The 18,367-nt window shown below is 39.2% G+C and overlaps 4 protein-coding genes across 4 annotated transcripts in view; 2 read left to right on the top strand and 2 right to left on the bottom strand.

Annotated features, from left to right (window-relative positions):
- The window catches only part of wnk4a (WNK lysine deficient protein kinase 4a), a 50,350-nt gene extending 46,803 nt beyond the window's left edge, over positions 1-3,547 (top strand). The window contains exons 17-20 of the mRNA XM_085361561.1: positions 436-1,018; positions 1,374-1,579; positions 1,676-1,770; positions 2,928-3,547. Coding sequence (XP_085217687.1) covers positions 436-1,018; positions 1,374-1,579; positions 1,676-1,770; positions 2,928-2,930 — 887 coding nt within the window. The 3' untranslated portion in view covers positions 2,931-3,547. The remainder of the gene's footprint in view (positions 1-435; positions 1,019-1,373; positions 1,580-1,675; positions 1,771-2,927) is intronic.
- Positions 3,548-4,705: 1,158 nt separating this feature from the next.
- coa3a (cytochrome C oxidase assembly factor 3a) lies at positions 4,706-6,394 on the bottom strand. Its single transcript, XM_085360987.1, has 2 exons — positions 6,162-6,394; positions 4,706-5,244 (listed from the first exon to the last, which is right to left on the bottom strand). Exons 1-2 carry the CDS (start codon positions 6,358-6,360, stop codon positions 5,141-5,143), a joined length of 303 nt encoding a protein of 100 aa, XP_085217113.1. The 5' UTR covers positions 6,361-6,394; the 3' UTR covers positions 4,706-5,140.
- Positions 6,395-6,728: 334 nt separating this feature from the next.
- cntd1 (cyclin N-terminal domain containing 1) lies at positions 6,729-13,505 on the top strand. Its single transcript, XM_085360986.1, has 7 exons — positions 6,729-6,903; positions 10,724-10,799; positions 10,912-11,083; positions 11,175-11,337; positions 11,426-11,570; positions 13,158-13,248; positions 13,389-13,505. The coding sequence occupies exons 1-7, from the start codon at positions 6,729-6,731 to the stop codon at positions 13,503-13,505; spliced, it is 939 nt and encodes a 312-aa protein (XP_085217112.1).
- Positions 13,506-13,786: 281 nt separating this feature from the next.
- LOC146627012 (uncharacterized) lies at positions 13,787-17,339 on the bottom strand. The gene is made up of 8 exons (XM_085360984.1): positions 17,298-17,339; positions 17,104-17,208; positions 16,831-17,002; positions 15,809-16,655; positions 15,143-15,324; positions 14,570-14,673; positions 14,368-14,472; positions 13,787-13,876 (listed from the first exon to the last, which is right to left on the bottom strand). The coding sequence occupies exons 1-8, from the start codon at positions 17,337-17,339 to the stop codon at positions 13,787-13,789; spliced, it is 1,647 nt and encodes a 548-aa protein (XP_085217110.1).
- Between the last annotated feature and the right edge of the window lie 1,028 nt (positions 17,340-18,367).

The following is an 18,367-nucleotide window of genomic DNA, read 5'->3' as shown; positions in this document are numbered from 1 at the left end:
TTAAAGTTAAACACATTAAAACAAGTGGCATGAGCAGTACAAAAATGTAAAGTGTTAAACTGTACAGTGTAAAAAAGCTTATCTGTCATAAAACATGTTTGGGAAATGCCGGGTAAACAAATTAGCTGACTTTTAAATGAGTCCTGGGTTGTGTTTGATTGTGACTATCCATCATAGCTATATATCATCATATCAGCTGTCACTGCTATAATTTCAGACTCTTTAGAGGGAATTCACTTTAATGCTTAGAAATAACGCATGCTGAAAAAGCCTAATACACCTTTAGACCTGTTATTGTCTCAAGAAATATGTGACAAGCTTTTAATCAAACCCATGTGATTAGGAATGATTACAGAACAGTTGCTGCTGTTTAGTCTATGATTAGCTGTGATTGACAGCCTTTACATGTACGCATTTTCTTCCTCTACACTGCAGAAGTTCAGTCTGCATCAGTGACTGTTGGACGATTCCAGGTGACGCCCAGCATGGACATCCCTTTGCCTGATGCGCCTGCACCTGCAGCCCCCAAGCCCGCAGAGAACGGCAGCAGCCAGTCGGAGAGCAGCACAGAGGAGCAGGGTGAGTCTGAGGCGAGCCTGGCCACCTCCTTCACAATGACCCCTCCTCACCCACAACCCCGCAAAGGTTCTTCGGGAGTCCAACAGGAGGCTGACGGGCAGGCTGGATGGGCAGTGAGCCAGGAGCAGCAGCAGCAGGAAGAGGAAGATGAAGATGAGGAAGAGGTTATCGGGGAACAGCCAAGGGGGAGGAGGAGAAGCCGTCGAAGGGCATACAGCCTGAGCCTGTTGGGAACGTCTGCAGACAGCGGGCTCTCTGTGACGGCTGCTGATACAGAGGGGAGGCTGTGGGACGGAGCAGCGGACAGTCCACAGTACACCAATGCCCTTCACAATTTATGGATGATGACTTATAACCGCAGTGCTCCCTACCTAAGCAGTGATGACTCAGACAGTGAAGATGAGGACATGCTGGAAGAGCTTCAGGAGCTCAGAGAGAAGTAAGTGACACCACTTAAGATAGTTAAAGTAACGTATAACAAAAAAAGCTTTTTCAGGAACATTTTAAACTGTTTGCTTAGACGAGCTACATTATGAGCGTTCATATCTGGCATTCGTTTGAGAGCACTAAAAAAAAAATTGCATCCGTTTTGATATAAAGAATAACGAGGAAATGTCGAGATTTGCCAGACAAGAGAACAGACTTATTGTCTTTACTGTAAACAGATTGTGTTTAGATAAACCCCCCACTCTCCCAAAGTCATGTTCAAATTCAGTACATAACTTAATCAAAGACCTAAATTAAAACTCTGATTGAGTGAGTCTTTAAATGTGCTGCTTTTTGTCCTTTATCAGACATCTGGCAGAAGTTCTGGCCCTGCAGGCTGCCCAGAAAAGAGAAATTGAAGAACTATATAAGAAGATGGGAAAGGTCCCCCCTCCGGGCATCGTCTCTCCTGCTGCTATGTTGTCCAGCCGACAGCGCCGCCTCTCCAAAGGAAACGGTTTTCCTTCGTCTCGCAGGAACAGCCTTCAGCGACTGGAGATGTTACCGCTTCAAGGTAACAAAGAATATTCCCTTCTTTATTTATTATCATGTAAATATGCAACAGCTTCGAGTCTGAATGAGTTTTATAAGTCATGTACTGCTTTCCAAGGTATCATTAGGAGAAACTCTCTTGGAGGCAGCAGCAGTGGCTCGCAGGACAAACCTTTTAAAGGCGTCACTTTTGCCACAGACCTAAGTAGAATGGTGAGTCAGCACTTCCTTAACAAGCTTTTGATTATATGACAAATGAAACAAGGTGCAGGTATAAACAAGTTAAATTTAGCGATTGTTTGCACATTAATTAACATAAACACACAGGTGTAACCATAAAAACGAATTCATGCCTTTATTTTAATGCCGTTTTTAAAACGCCATTAAATTCAAATTAAGAAAAAACTTCCAATTGAGATTCACATAAAAAATGTTTTTCCTCTGATGTCTCCTCAACATGAGAGTGAGCTGAAATGTAAACATGGTCCTCCAGTTGTTTGTTAATGTGAAAACAAGACAGCAAAAATATTATTGTTGATCCAATTTAGATTGTCCCAAGTCTAAACCAATAAAGCCTGAACCACCAAGAGTAATCGTTAGTCTCGTTGTCTTGACTCATTGGCCTCATATTTGTCACTAAACTTAAAAAAGCATCTTTCCATTAAATCCCTGGATCTAAAATATAGTCTGTATGCAAAAGATGGCCAAAGCTTCTGGGTCTGGAAAGTAAGGCCAATACTGAAGAGCCTTAAACTTGCATTATTTTTAATGGCCAGCAGGGGGCAACTCCTCCAGTTGCCTTCCCTTGATGTCTGACATCATGAAACACTCAATTACAAGTTTTGTGTCTTATTCAGTACAATATGATGTTCATTTTGTAAATTATAATACCACCCAGAGTCAGAATAGAGGATAAACCTGAGTTGCATCCATTAGTCGTTAGCCTACCAGTGTGCAGCGTCCATCGGTTTCTCAGATGGTTTTGAAAGCCAGCTTCCAAACGGAGCCTTCACTTGCTAATAGGTCATGACTGCAAAAACACTTAGCTTGAGGCTTCAATTACTAATGGGTGATGTCACAATTGCCACATGCATCTTTTATATGCAGTGTTTAGCTTAAACTGTTACATCCATTAAGTCAGCTAATGTGTTTTATCATCCAACTGTTACTGCTAACTGTTTCAACGCCTATAAAAACAGACTCAAAGACTTGGTCCAACAGATTGAGTTACATTTTCTGACCTGAATGTGTAGAGGAGGCCAAAATGTCAGGAGAGGTTTATACTCTGTAGACACCCTTTAACCATTGTCCTCCATACACAACAAAAAAAGCATTGTTCTAAATCGTATTCTTATATTTCACTTTTCTAGTAACAAACTCCAAGCCAAGCACGCCGTTATCTGGACTACCTCATCTGAAGTGTGACTGCAGTGGTCAAACCTGTCCTGTAGGAGGATCGCTTTAACCCTGGCACACCTATCTGCAAACTGCTCCCTGTCCGCCCATGGCCACTTACCTCAAATGTATAGAAACTCATCACCAGTGGAGCTGGATTTACACAGGAAGTGTAACCTCCAGATTTCAGCCCATTATCTCGACCTGGTGAACTTGTTGCAGCTGAAGCACAGAATAGCAGCCAAGTGACACGTTCGTGTCTGCTCTTTGTAAATAAACTGTCAGATCCCAACGGTTCGGACGTAACCACCTTCATTCCAGGCTGCCGCAGTGCTCTGCACAGTGTCACATCACGACATTATTTCTATCTTTTTGCCTGAACGCAGTCAAGCGGCGGTATGCCGTGCCGCAGCTGCCGAGTTGCAGCACTTTACCACGATTTTGACGCAGAACGACAACAGTTGCTGTTTTCCTGCTTGTCTGACTCGCTGCTGTTAACCTAGTCTGGAGCACAGAAATGTGAACAGTGAGACTGACACACACACACTGACAGCTATTACACACCTCACTCGCTGTAGTTTGGTAAAGATGTCTCAGCAGCTGCACAGTGAACATACTTTTTTTTTTTTTTTTTTTTTTGCTAGAACTGTGATCAATGCCTTCCAGGGGCTTCATTCAGTTATTTGTTGTAGTCTTTATCTGGCTTCCTTTAGTGATTTGGACACCTATGTTTTCTCTAGACTCAGCTTGAAGACGTTTGACTGCAATTTTCAGATGTAGTGAAGGTGATTTTTTTTTTTCTCCATTGGACAGCTGTGTAGTAAGATATCGTGTCCCAACAGGTGGGAAATGTTGTACGATTCTTCAGCAAAAGGCAAATTTAGTTTTAAACACATGGGCAGAAGTTCAGTTAAATGGTGCACAAGTGTAAAAATGTTACGCATCACTTTCAAAATCTGGTAGCTGGTTTTAAAAAAGGGGGGAAAGGATGGTGAGAAAATCCACCTAGACTTTATACTACTGAATTCCTGTTAACTGTACATGTGTATATAACGGAATTCATTTATAGATCATGTTTACAATTTAGGAGCAAATTAAATACTTCATCTATCTTAATCCTTTCTCAAACAAAAGTCTGATTGTTGCTTATTCCAGAGATCAAGCACATTGTGCACTTTAAGTCCACTTGTAGTTCTCAGTCATTTAACACAGTTGTGTGTAAAACTATTCACTCAAGCGAGAGCTAACGAGTTTTCCTGTAATTTTTCCCCCCATAGATGATAATCTCCCGTTTCATGTTTGATCACAGACGTGATGATCTACCCACCCATGGTTTTAAACAATGTCTATTTTTGTGGGGTGTAGAGGAATCAGTCAAAGCTGTGAATCTGTAGCTGTTGCCTTAAAATATTCCCATCACACACTGAATTTCTTGGCACCTAAACTCCCAAACCTTAATATATTCAAGGAAATAAAGTTTCTAGTTCAGATTTATTTGAATGTAAATATATAATTGTATTGCTTCCTGAAGCTGCTGTCCTGCCATGCTGAATCTGTGCCTTTCCCTAACAATGTCTTATTTGCTCTTGAGATTTGGTGGCTAGATCCAATTCCATATATTAAATTTTGATGAAAATAAATGCGATCCTAAGTATTACGGTGTCTTGTGTCATGTTTACTGCTTTCTGTCTCGTTCTTAAATAAATGGTAATACAGAGACATAGCTGTTAAGCAATCTAATACATGAGGCTTTTATTTCATAAATCAAAACTTTATTAGCATAAATAATGTTATTTTTGCAGTGTCACTGGCATTCTCTATTGTTGAAGGCCACTGTAGATTTTTAAGTCATTAGCTGACTGATATTTTTTTATATTCCCTTTATTTTAATCATTGCTGGAAACATCAGATAAAGGGTGCCGATTGTGCTACAGTGTAGCTTCTAAGGTCATGATCAAGTCAGCAGATTGGTCCTTACCACTGACAGGAAACTTCTTCAAAACTACACCGCACTTAGTTTTAAGTCAGCCACACAATTGCCTTCAAATCAAGACCAAGTCCAGCTGTCTCAACATTACAAAAAAGAACACAGCAGCCATGGAATATGATCAGTGGCATCATGAGTCCTCCTCCTCGTTAAGTGCAGGACAGAAATAAAGTCCAACAACAAGCAGATGACACTTAAATCTCAGTTGGCACCGGTTTTTGGTCCCTGCATTCTCACATGCTTGGCCTCCTCATCGATCTCATCCATGATCCGCTCCTGGGAGACTGAGTAAAATGTGTAGCCGTCTAATTTGGAAGCAAGTGGTTAAGAGAAATATTTGAAAGCATGAAAACAAAACAAATTTACCGAAAAAACTAAGTACATCCCATGATTAAGTAAGATAACTTCATTGTCCTATTGGATGACCCAATTCTGAAGAAGAATTACCTGTTGGGACAGATGGCCTCAGATTTGACACTAGAATACTTATACAGGGGAGTTCATGATAAACTCAATGATTGCAAGGTGTCCGGATCATCACACCTCCACTGTGCTTGACAGCAAGGTGTTTGTACTCATATGCTGTGCATTACGGTCAATCCACGTTGGTCTCGTCTGTCCAAGGGACATTGTTCAAGAAGTCATATGGTTTGTTCAGAAGCAACTTTGCAAACTTATCAAGTGCATTTGATTAGCAGCACCTGGCTGCTACTGACGCGCTTAACTGCCATAAGAGTGGATGAAATTTTCAGATTTCGACATCTGTCATTCAAAATGCCAGTGATGCGTTCAGGAAACACGTTTATCCCAAAACACAAGAGGAAATATCATTGCTTTCAGTTAATGGATTTCATTGATCAACAGAATAATAAATTCCTTCAAACGAGGTGCTCCGGAGGCCAGTTTTCGCTGCCAGTTTCAGGGTTGGTTAAATTACCAACCCTGAAACTCTTAATGAGTTCTCTTTTAAACGCAACAACACTGATGTTTACCTTTGGCAGTACACTTAAATCGTTTTACACCTACCTGAGCTAGCTGTCACGTTAGCATTCAATGAAACTGACAGCTATTACTCTAACTTAAGTAAGCCGATACATTTGCGTCTGTCTTAATACTTGGTAAACGAGCTTAACCTAACTCCTAAACAGAGGACACAGCTTAACGTTAGCATGCTACGCTAACGTTACATAGTTCACCTTGCGTTGACGTTTGACAAGGATACAAATTCCCAACACGAGCGCACCGATAGCGAGTCCCGTCACCACGTTTCGTGTCCGCAGCTTCGACGTTCTCCTCTTCCACTGTTCCAGTTCCACCTGTCTGATAAAATGCATTTGATCTTGAGAAAGACCCTCTTTGGTTGGGTCTATCCTGGCTGCGTATGGAACGTTGGATTTCTGAGGCGGCGTTTTGTCGGCCATATCTGCACTTCGTGAGGTTAGCACGGCGCTTTCACGATTGTTACACGCGCCGCTGCGTTCTAAACACTCTGCTCTGTCAAAGCGCGCTGCGTGTGTCCTATCCGGGTGTTATCAGATCTGCGCTGAGAGGAACCGCCAAGAAAACAACGTGTGCAACTTACAAATGAGTCGCAGAGGTAGTTTTTGGTTCCTGTTAGAAGACGGTCCTACGGGGGAAACATGCGGGAATAGCGCCATCTTTTGGAAAATATAAGACGCAGGTTATTTATTTATGGGTGTCTAGTTTTGAAAAAGTAAATAAACTTAAGAGTAGTCTGTCACATAAATGTAGCTGTCTGTCGTGCTCAGAGTAAGTTACTGAAGTTAAAATGGCGAAAAGATTATTTTTTTCTCCAAGTAAAAGTAACGCAGCAGGTGTAAAATTCGGGAAGGCCTCTTTTGACCTACTGACTGATTTTCTTGTAAATCTGGACAAAAGAAACAAAGATAACCTCCCGAGTTCAACGAAATATTGCGGGAATTTCAAAAATAAGAGAGTCATTGGTGAGTATTGCTCCGTTTTATTATTTTGTAGAAAACATTTGTTTGTCTTTTATTCGTAACGGTAATTTAAAAAAAAAATATCGCAAGATTTTCAGCTGGAATCACGTGAATAACCGTTTTTCTTTCCGTTATTGCTAACTGAAATTTATCAATGAGCCAAGTAGAACTTGTTTTATTATTATGTATTTCTTTGTTTTTATTTGGATTTTTTAAACCTTCCTCCAGATGTCTGAGATTTTATTTTTATTTTTATTTTTTTACTTTTAGATGTGGTTGTTTTGTGTTTGCCGTTTTTTGTAGATTTTTTTTAATGCTCACTATTATAGAGTTTTATTTGTTTGTTTTGTTTCTTAACATGCCTCACATATTGTTCTTTTATATTTTTTGTATGTCGTTTTCTCCTTTCCTTTTTCATTACTTTAGTTTTTGTTATTTTATTTGTAAGTCGTTTTTCTTGTTGTTGTTGTTTTGTAATGGTGGGGGAAGTTCAGAATCTGACATTATCAGATCTGCTTTGAGAGGATATAGTACACAAATTTGGGGTATATGAAGTATGCTATGTACTTCATATATCCCAAATTTGAGAATTTTCAGTGATTAAAAACCACCAGGTCATTACATACCCTATAAAATAACTTAAGTGAAATCATATAACAAAATAAAACATAATAAGCCAGAACAAGTGAGTTCAATAAGAAATAATAAAATATGATAATTATAATAAATAAAGAAAATAACTCAAACAACTCAAATGTTAAAAATCAAATTAAGTTAAAATCTTAATACATTGAAATAATGTGACAAGAAAGAACATTTTAATTAAATGCTATTTTTGAAGCTGGGAAAAAAAAGTTTTAAAAAAAGTTCAGTAAATTCAATAAAGCAGGGGTTTCAAACTCCAGGCCTCAAGTGCCAGTGTGCTGCAGGTTTTAGATCTCACCCTGGGTCAACACACCTGAATCAAATGATTAGTTCATTACCAGGTCTCTGGAGAACTTCAAGACATGTTGAGGAGGTAATTTAGTCGTTTAAATCAGCTGTGTTGGATCAAGGACACATCTAAAACCTCCAAGACACCGGCACATAAGGCCTGGAGTTGGACACCCCTGCAATGAAGCAAAATAAAACAGAAAAAAAATGCTTACTAAAGTCATTTAAAAGAAAAGGCACAGCAGAAGTATTATACCATGAAATATACTGCTAGCATAAGAGAGAACAGCTGGCTCTCTGCTAGACAGATGTGTTGTAAGGAGCCACAATACAAACACAACACTTTGTGAGGCCAACTGTCTTTTTATAGTCTTGTAAATGCCCAATAAACAAGTGCTAAAGCAAACTGAGGCTGGCTTCAATGACAAACTTGTCCAAACTGTCAAAAACTAAACTAAAATCATTATGTATGTTTGGATTACTTTTATTTAGTATTCTAAGTAAAACATCTTTGGTTATGAAAAATAAATTAATTTATTAATTAAACTAAATCAGGTTTTTAACATGTTTTTACTCCTATAGCTGTTCATTTAGTTTTACTTAACTGTAGTGACCTTGTTCAGATAAAATAATGTTAAAAAATAGTCCAGATGAAAATAATGCAGACTTAAAGTAAAACTGCAGCATATCATCCATGGTAGATAACCTACTATAAACCACTACTGTGTACACACCAGACTTACAGCAGAGTGTCTTTTGTGTATTTCAAGCCTTTGGGGTGAAGTCTGTCTTTTGTCAGCAGGTAGTGACTAAGCTGTATAGGACTACCTCTGAATGGCCCACTAAGCCTCATTGCACCCTGTAATCACTCTGAAGTCTTTCATACATCTGGATCTGTGAACCCTGTCATTATGGAGGTCGATTCACAATATAAACTCCTTGAGGCAGCTGAGTTTACCAGCTAGGAGCATCTCCGCAGACAAATCCTGTGAGAGAGGATGAGGAGGAGCAATGGAAAACAGTGATAATAACTTTTAATGAATCCATATGCTTCCTTGTAGCCCACAAATCAGCTAAAATACCATTTATATGGCTAGATTTATGGGAACAGCCTTGTGAGGAGTGCTTATCAGTGTTGGTTTCACCTGTTATTGTCGAATGTTGCAGAGATGAGGGCCTAAATGTAAAGTCTCAAGGAGGCAAAGGGAAACTTAAAGCAAGCCATTTATTGAGTTGCTTTAAATTCAAAAGATGCAGTTCAAAAGGAAAACTGAAAACTAACCTGCTAAAACCTTAAATCTAAAAACACACTAAGGCTGGAAAGCAGGTAGAGAAATGTGAGCAGACACTCTGACTGTATATACACAGGCAGGCAATTTGGAAAGGTAGAGACAGCTGGGGAGAAAGACACAGCTGAATTAAATCACAGAGTACAAGAAAAGGGGATGTTAAATTAAAACAGAAGGTGGGATGGCTTAATAGCATAAAACACAAATACATAATACACAGAGGATGCAGAGAAGTTAATAATAACTTCCAAATTATATTTTTAAAATGATGAAATGCAAGGTTTGAAACAGAGATACAAAAAATGGACAGTTTATTTCTAAAACTTGTCATGTTTGAGTCATAATACCTCAAATACCTTTACATGTACATGTAATGAATGTGGAAATTGTACTTTTTTTTTCTTAAGAAAGCTTAGCTTGTTGTGTGAATGAACTGTCCATAATTTTAAGACTAAAGGAAATGGAAACATTTGGAGATTTTTTTAAGGTTTATTTATCTCACGGGTTATGTAACTTGTAGTGGTCCAGCCCACGTGAAATCAAATTGGGCTCTATGTGGCCTATGAAGTAAAATGACCTTCAAACTATTCCCTTACTTATTCTATTTCTTATTCTATTTCTAAGAATAAGGACCCCACCCATCCTAAACTCATTTTGGACACTTCTATCCATAACCTTATTCTTTTGTTATCTATTCAGATCTAATGAACTTATGCAAGGGCTGGAATGTGGATTAAAGCTAGAACTATTTTCCACATCTTCAAACTGTATCTGCAAAAACTGGCACCCAAATGTGCATGATGCCAGGTTTATGCTGGTGCCAGCGTGACAGGATGTGAACATTGATGCTTCCCCCCTCAGCTGGATGCTTCTTTTACTCGTCTGATTTAGATCTGAGAAGAAAATAGTTCCTCTATGCAACTCCACACAGCCACAGACCATACAAAGGATAGTAATAATAATGTGTTAGTCCCCGTAGGGAAATTACTCCTCTGCATTTAACCCATTCACCCAGTGAGGCAGTGGGCAGCCACCAGTGCAGCGCCCGGGGAGCAGTGTGTAGGGACAGTACTTTGCTCAGGGGTACCTCAGCGTAGCTGTTCAGTGGATTCAAACCCCTAACCTTCCAATCATGGGGCAACCACTTTACCTACTGAGCTATCCCTGCCCCTTTTTCCTTTTCTTTTTTTTTCTTTTTTAAATAATAATAGACATAGCTTTGTAGGATTAAAAAAAGTGTGGCCAACCCAGAATTCCTCTAAACCTGCAAATTTAAATATCCATAACAATTTCTCCAGCTCCAAAAAGACTTTCAGTCCTATAGTTGTTTATGGGGAAAGAGCTCTGATCTCTGTAAATAACTTCCTGAGGACTTTATGGGCTAAACCACTAGGTAGACGTCTCTGCAGCTAAGATATCTTAAACTGGTGAACTCACATCAAACTAGTATAGATTTCTAAACACCACTACAGGTCAGAGGAAACATTGGTACATTTGAATTTGGGGTTAAGTGTCCCTTTAATAAACACATGACGTTGCTTCTAAATTATTTTGAATGTTTTATGTTTTGCTCTTGTGCCTTCCTCTCCTGTGTTACTCAGAGTACATCTTACTGATAACTAAAGAACTGAGACTGGATCCACTGGTTGGTTACCACGCTGTTGAATTACTTCAAAGGTATGATTGAGCAGCACATGTAACTTTCCCTGTTGGTTACACCCTGTGTATTACTGGTTTTAGTTAGCATACTGTCACTTATAATAATAATTATAATCATTATCTTTGCCAGGTTCATGGTCAAATACATTGAAGATTTCATAACCGCACCCACACCTAAAGGTGCAACTTCTAATCGTCCGAGAAGTTATGAGGATGCTGTTTATAACAAACTGAAGGACAAATTCCCGCTGATCATCTTCTCCTGTGTTCAGCTTGCGAACAAACTGTCTCTGCACAGTCATGCAAGTTCTGCCTTGCCAATGATTACTTATGTCAGTTACCCTGAGATCGCAAATAGAATAATCTTGCATAATTCTTCCACACCTTTTGCAGATGATTGACAACAATACTGCTGTACACTTTCTACACTCAGTCGACTGCACTGTATCCAAACAGGCTCTCCTGGAATCAGAGCTGATGGTCTTGAAAGGGCTTAAATTCAGACTAAATGTCCTCAACCCACTGACTTATGTGGAAATACTTCTGGAAGTTCTCGGTAAGGGTCCATGTATGCACAGAAAAGTTTATTACATATTATAAATATTAATGTCAGTGCTTTGAGATGATTACATAAACTCTTGTAGGACACAATGAGCCATCAGTCCCTATGAAGCATCTTTATCACTACTGCCACCATGTTCTCCAGTTTATCAGCCTGGAGAGGACTGCCATCTATGAAACCTTGTTAATGACAACCACTGAGCGTGTCAGCCCATCCAGGGAACAGAGGTATTAGATTTGGCTTTAAGAAAATATTTCTGATAGATGGTAGAATGGACATGCAGCTTTGGAGAACATTCAAAGGTCAGATGGTCCAATCACTTTTCTGTGACCTTGATGGGAAATGTCATGAGATCCATTAAAGATCTGAAGAATTCATAAGGACACAGGGAAAGAGAACCACAACGAACCTCAGAGAATCTGACTGCACTTGCATTAGCTGTTTAATAATGTGGTTTTTGATGTTAAGACAGCAATGTGCTGAAATCTGACTACAAAAGATTCATCCTATATAATTTGCCCTTTTCACTGTCCTTATAATACTGTTTTATACAGCTCATAATAGAGAAACTGTGAAAATATGACTTCATTACTGAAGTTATAAATTTAAATAAAAAGGAATAAATGGCCTATAAAGTGAAATGAAATGTTTGTTACCCTGAGATTACTTTCTCAGCCCATCAGCTCATATTTCCAGATCCAGTGTAATTCCTGCCTATATTAAGGCTTTCTCTGACTGAAGTTAAAAAAAATTAATCCCAATCATAAAGGTTGGCAATACAGCAGCAATTAAACTGAGGACATAACTGACTGAGTTAGCAAACTGAATTACAATAAACCTTAAATAGCTCATGATCTTGATTTAAAGACCTGTTTCCTTTTTTTTTAACCTTCTTCAAAACTTAGCAGGTTATGGCACAAAGTTGAACGTACAATTAAACAACATTTACATGATCTGCATTACTTACATCATTCATATTGATCCTTTGGTCTGATGATGTATTGCTGTGAATTATGGGACAGCTTTATCTTCTTTCCTTTCATAAAGCTTGGTCTGGTGTATTCTCTGCTGAAGGAGGTAATACAGGAAGCCCTGAAGCGCCATTCTTTAGTATTTAGAGAATTCGACCAGCTCTTTTTTTGGTTGTCACACAGATACTTCAGTGTCACTTCACTTAATTCAAAAACCTACAGCTTGTCAGGCCAACTAGTGTTCATAATAATTTAGGATGATGCGGTACAGTACACACTGGACAGGTCAGCAATCTGTTGCAGGGCTAACACAGAGAAACAGCCAACCATCACGCTCACATTCACACCTACAGTCAATTTAAAAATACCCATTAACCTAACCCCATGTATGTGTTTGGACTGTGGAGGAAGCCAGAGTACTTGGAAAAACCCACACAGACACAGGGAGAACATGCAGACTCCACACAGAGGCCCCAGGCTGGATCTGAACCCTTCTTGTTCTCTTGCTTGCAAGTAAAAACATAAACAAAACCCCAACATTTTTTGCCATCCACCTCAAAATCTCAGGTTACTTTCTGAAAATTTCAATTGAGTTCAACTTAGTGATTTTCTCTCAAGTTTGAGTTATTTACCTGAAATTTTGAGACTATGTTTTCTAAACTGTGTAATCTATTTTTTTAAACAATGCTGGGAGTGAAAAAAATATTTGTAATTAATCAACTAAAGCTGAAAGCTGAAAGACTTTTAATGCCACAACAGACTGATGTCAGTATAGAAAATTACCCATCCACTATTTTTGATTTTGTGTGATTTAATATGTCATCAATCATTTGTGAAAACCAGGGAACAATTTGTACCAGTGACTGAAGACTGCATGCTTCTGGGTGTTGGTGTCATCGCTGTGGCTGCATTCATCCTCAGAAAGTGGGAACAGGTAAAGTAAAATTTCTTTTTTTATATTACACCTGCAACAGAAATTGTTGTCACTGTAAAGGTTCAGATAACCTTTTTAAGTAACCTACTTGATTTCAATTAAATTAAATCTGAATCTAATCGAACTGTGTTTAACTGTAGGTAGTTGGAGAACTGAGCCACATCACAAGAATCTCAAAGAGAAGCATCACTGATTTTGCTCACGCGACTTTGGTGCACATTGTTGGCATCAGCTCCAGTGTCACTCCACTCTCATGACTGGCATGAGAAGAAAAAAATCTGTGTGCTGCAATAAAATGCCACCTAAACAAATAAAAAAATCACTAAAGATTGGCGATGTTGCCAAAGTGTTAGAAAAACTGTTAACTGTTCATTCTGTGAAGCCAAATAAATAAAAAGAGATTAGAGCTGTGGAAATACAATTGATTTAGTTTCAAATACTGTTACAGCCTTACTATAGCTGCTGACACTTATCCACTCGCTTAAATTTGATGCACTGCAATTTATTATAACACTCAAATGTGGATTTGAGCTGGGGATCAAATGCCCATTAACATTTGACGGGTCCTCCTCATCTTTCTTATTGTCATTAGGCAGGCAAGCATGCAGGGAATGAACATCAATCGCATCTGCAGAAAGAAATAAAAAAAACTGAGTTGCTGTAGAGAGAACCCAAAATCTTCAAATGTGTTAACATTTATGCTTTGGGATGAAACTGACATCTTCTTGTGTGTAGTAAATTTAAAAAAGGCAGATGAAAAACAAAAACAGGAAGGAAAACAAAGGACCAAAGACGATGGGAAGATTATATAAATAAAGGGTGAATTACAAAACATGACCCAGGTAGCAAAAGGTCACAAGTGGAGACAACCCCCCAAAACACACAAGAACACAAACCATCAGAGGAAACCAGGACATAACAGAGAGAAATAACTTGCACCAAAATGTGAAAACTAGCACTTAGTGGGACAAGACAAGGCACCAGGAATTAGGAAAAGCTAGAACCACAAAGTGGCACAGCAAAACAGAGACAATATTAGGACCATGACACATCCATTTTATGCAAAAACATAAATAATTAAAGAAAGTGAAAAATAAAATATTAAGATTGTATAGTTACCCAGGGCGGCTGGGAGTTAAATGTGGATAGATAGAGTACAGTTCCTGAGATGATCATGATATCCACTATATCTGACACATCAGAGCGCCCAGTGATGCCATCACCCTGAAACAGATGGGGAAGGACAAAGTGCAGTCATGTAATTATAGTTTTAATTTTTCAAAAGCCTGTTTTTTCTTTTTTATTCTTTTTCTCAGTTTACCTGTTGAATTCTCATGTAACAGTCCTTCAAGTCAAACACGTTTGGGTCCACGACTACCCTCCCCTTACAAATTTCACATCTTTGGACAGCACGGAAAGATAACCCTGGAAATACACACACATCGTGACTAAGCATATTGACCATAATACTACCGTATAGCTTTTTCTTTTGCAGGCAACTTTTTTGGGGGCTATACCAGCAGACACAGTGGAAACAGCAACATTATCTTCCTGGTTAAAACTGGTCTGAACCATAGAAAGATTAATTAAGAGGTCCAGTCAGGCGGGGAAAAAAAGGAACATCAATCAGATTATTGCACTGAAGACATTACAAGCATGTGTTTCTTGTAGGATGATAAATGGGCTCCAGTGTAGGAGGTCTTGCCAGGGCTGCAGTTTTGATATTGTTATTCCTCTTTCAGTAGAGAACATTATTTAATTTTGTTCTAATCAATATTATAGGTAATTGGATAATATGGAAGAACTTTTTTTGCTGAAAAAATAGCATGTTGAAATGGCAAATTTCACCATTCATATAGAAAATTCAGCTTCTCAATTTTAGCTGCCTACCAACCTGAGTGGATTTTGGCCTTGAGCCATGTTTTCAGGCAGTCCAAGTGTATGAAGAGCAGACTTCCTGAACACAGGCAGGGTGACAACAATGGGTTGCTCGGTGACGCGTCACTGCTGTAGCAGATCCGGCATCGGTCTTTCTCTTTTTCCTCCTCATTGTCCTGTAATGGCTCCTCTAACATCCTACAGGTAGATGATATATCACATTAGACAATATGTCTAAATGGGAACCTGTTATGTTTGACTCCACATACTCTCATACATATACTGTTATATATGGTGGAATCGCATTTTAACAAGGGCCAGCGTTTTGAATATTTAAATCAGTATAGTTTAAACTGCTCTGAATGCTGCTCTGAAACCTTGAGTCCATAAACAGCAGCCAAAAAATCTGTTCAAAAGCAGGGGCAAAGAGGTTAAAATGTCCTGTTTTACACATGGGATGAACTAAAGGGGCTCCAACAAGGTCCAATATAAGATTTCAAGAAATATTTTGAATCATTAAAAGCTTCTCTAGCGGTGAAGCTGAAAAAGTTCTCTAAATTTCCAGTTAAGTCACGGCTAATCAGTGTATTCCAAAGTCAGACATATTAACAATTGAAACATCCTGCAAGATTACCTAAAATTTGGTTGTAGATCACCTAATGTGTCTGTAAAAGTAATTCACCTCCGTTTGAATCTGGATAACATCTGTCCATCGCAGTCTTTTGAAGATGGGGGCACTTCAGCAGCAGCAGCCCCTTGGCACTCTTGATTCTGTGGAAGCGCTTCACCTTCACCAGCTGTCATCATAATGGAGGTTTTAGAGGTATATGGACCTCTTCTTTTATTACGAGACCGCAGTGTGTTGGCATTGCTGGTTCCATTCTGAAAAGCGCCGTCCTCCATGTTGCCCACACAGGTCTGCCTTTGAGAGAGGCCTGAGCTGAGTAAGGAGGGAGGACATTGCTTTGCCCCCTGAGTACAAGCTGAAAAGCCCGTGTTGACTTTGCCAGGTGGTGTCGGCATCACATGAGGTGACCTTCTTTGTTTTAGGAGAGGAGTGACACTGCTAAGAGGAGCTCCACTCAGGACTGCTGACATACTTAACTGTGACCTGAAAGACTGCTGTCTAAGCGGGCTGTGAGAGCAGCCAGCAGAGACTGAACTTGACTGACGTGCTGTTTTCGAAAAGGTGATCGAATCACTCTCTCTACGTGTGTGCTGCCAGGAGTCTGTTAAGCCGCCATCTGCCTCCACCTCAGATTCACCAGACAATACATTCAATATGTGGCGATGTAGGACAGCGATGGTGTCTCCCTGGAAGTTGTCCAGAGTCTCAGCACTGGAGGGGAGCTCAAACTCTGCGATTTGCCCGTAGCTTGTTCTGTTGAAAAGGTGGTTCACATTGTTCCTGCTCTTCAGGATGTCTTGGCTTTGTATTTGTTTACACGCTTCCCTGTGGGTAGATCCATTTAATACAGCATCTTTCACAAGCTTAGACCTGTGCTTGATGTGATACGGGACATTGTGTGCTATATTATGGTGAGAAAGGAAAAGAAATTAAACTTATTGGTTTGGAATGAAAACATTTTGGATATCAAATAACAACTAATATTATAAAATAAATAAATAAAACACAGGGTAGTTAGAAAACCGGTCCAGGTCCTGCTACAACCTGCAGCACAAAATGCATTCTAGAAAACTTACATCTGGATGGCAGTGGGGGCTTTCCACAGTGGGGCATTTTTGAAGTCACTGCCAGCTCTGCACTCATGCTCTGGGTTACGCTGGAAAAAGCTTGACAGCGGGACACTGAGGCTTTGTTCAGAGGGTTCTCTGGCTCAGATGAAGCACACTTCCCAAAGCTGTGGGGGGCCAACTACAGGTGGCAAACAGAGAGGTTGCTGGAGAGTGAGACTTTTGGAAAGCTGTGCTACTCAAGAGGGATATCGGATGTTCCTGTTTTGAAAGTGTCCTTACCTTCGGGGCTTCCCTTGCAGCTGACACTGAGTGCAATTGTGTGAAAATATTCGGCACGCCCGAAATATTTGCTTTTGTCTCCTGACTCCACCTTTGATAAAAATTCTGATAAAACAGATTCAATACAGTGGATGAGAAGGAAGGATATACAGCATGTCCGTATGAGTTTTTGTGTTGTGTACATCAAACTGTACCATGCTCTCAATCTGTAAATGTTTCCACCAAGAGGGCAGCATTACTCACAACGTGTTGTCCCCTGCAACACAAAGACAGTGAGAAATAGCATAAAAGCCAGTCTGAACATTTAAAGATACAATCAGGTCTCAGTTACTATCATAGAAAACAAGGCCATAGCATGACATAATGTCTGTGCTGATAACAGTTCAATACCATGAATCCTTACTCACTCTCTCTGCTTAAAAATTTTACAGAAACTAGTTACACACAAAACTTCCAGAAGTTAAACCTGACACAAATTATCTGCTATTTATTGTAAATAAATAGCCTGTCTGGAAGGAGTCTGAATAGTAATTATACAATGAAATCATTTTTATTTTTAGATTTTAAGAGCAAGTAAATAAGCTGGACATCAAAAGCAGGTTTATTTTATGAGAGCAACATACCTACGCTACACACTTCATCTGTTACACCTTATTTGCTTAATTCTTCCCATCACAGATTCAACAAGGTGCTGGAAACCTTCCTCAGAGACTTTGATCCACAGTGGCATGATAGCATTACAGTTAGTGCAGGTTTTTCAGATACACGTCCATAACATCAATCTCCCATTCCACCATATCCCAAAGATCATCTATTGGATTGAGATATTGCGACTGTGGTGGTCATCTGAGTACAGTGAACTCATTATCATGTTTGAGAAACCAGTTTGAAATATTTAAGCTTTGTTACATGGTCCAATGTGCTGCTGGAGGAAGCCATCAAACGTTGTGTACACTGTCCTCCTTCTGATGCTCAGTTTGAAATTCAGCAGTTCGTGATTGTGATTGGCTAACTAGACATTTGTGTAACCAAAAATGTGAACAAGTGTCCCTAAGAGACTATTTTTCCACTCAGTGTGCACTTCAAAACTCCAAAGTTATTTTTCAACATTGTTTTGTAATCACACTAAAGTTTAACATTACAAATGAACTTGGATTTACAAATGATGTTTAATAATTTTATTTAATAAGTAATACGTTAATAATTACCTCAGGCCTGCGCTTATTCACAAAGTATCACCATCACCAAAAGACAGACGGTAAAT

The sequence above is a fragment of the Diplotaxodon limnothrissa genome, linkage group LG8 (genome assembly GCF_057381915.1).
Source record: "Diplotaxodon limnothrissa isolate DT_005_m linkage group LG8, D_limnothrissa_male_GT1.1, whole genome shotgun sequence".
NCBI lineage: Eukaryota > Metazoa > Chordata > Actinopteri > Cichliformes > Cichlidae > Diplotaxodon > Diplotaxodon limnothrissa.
This window is presented reverse-complemented; position numbering and strand designations above follow the sequence as displayed.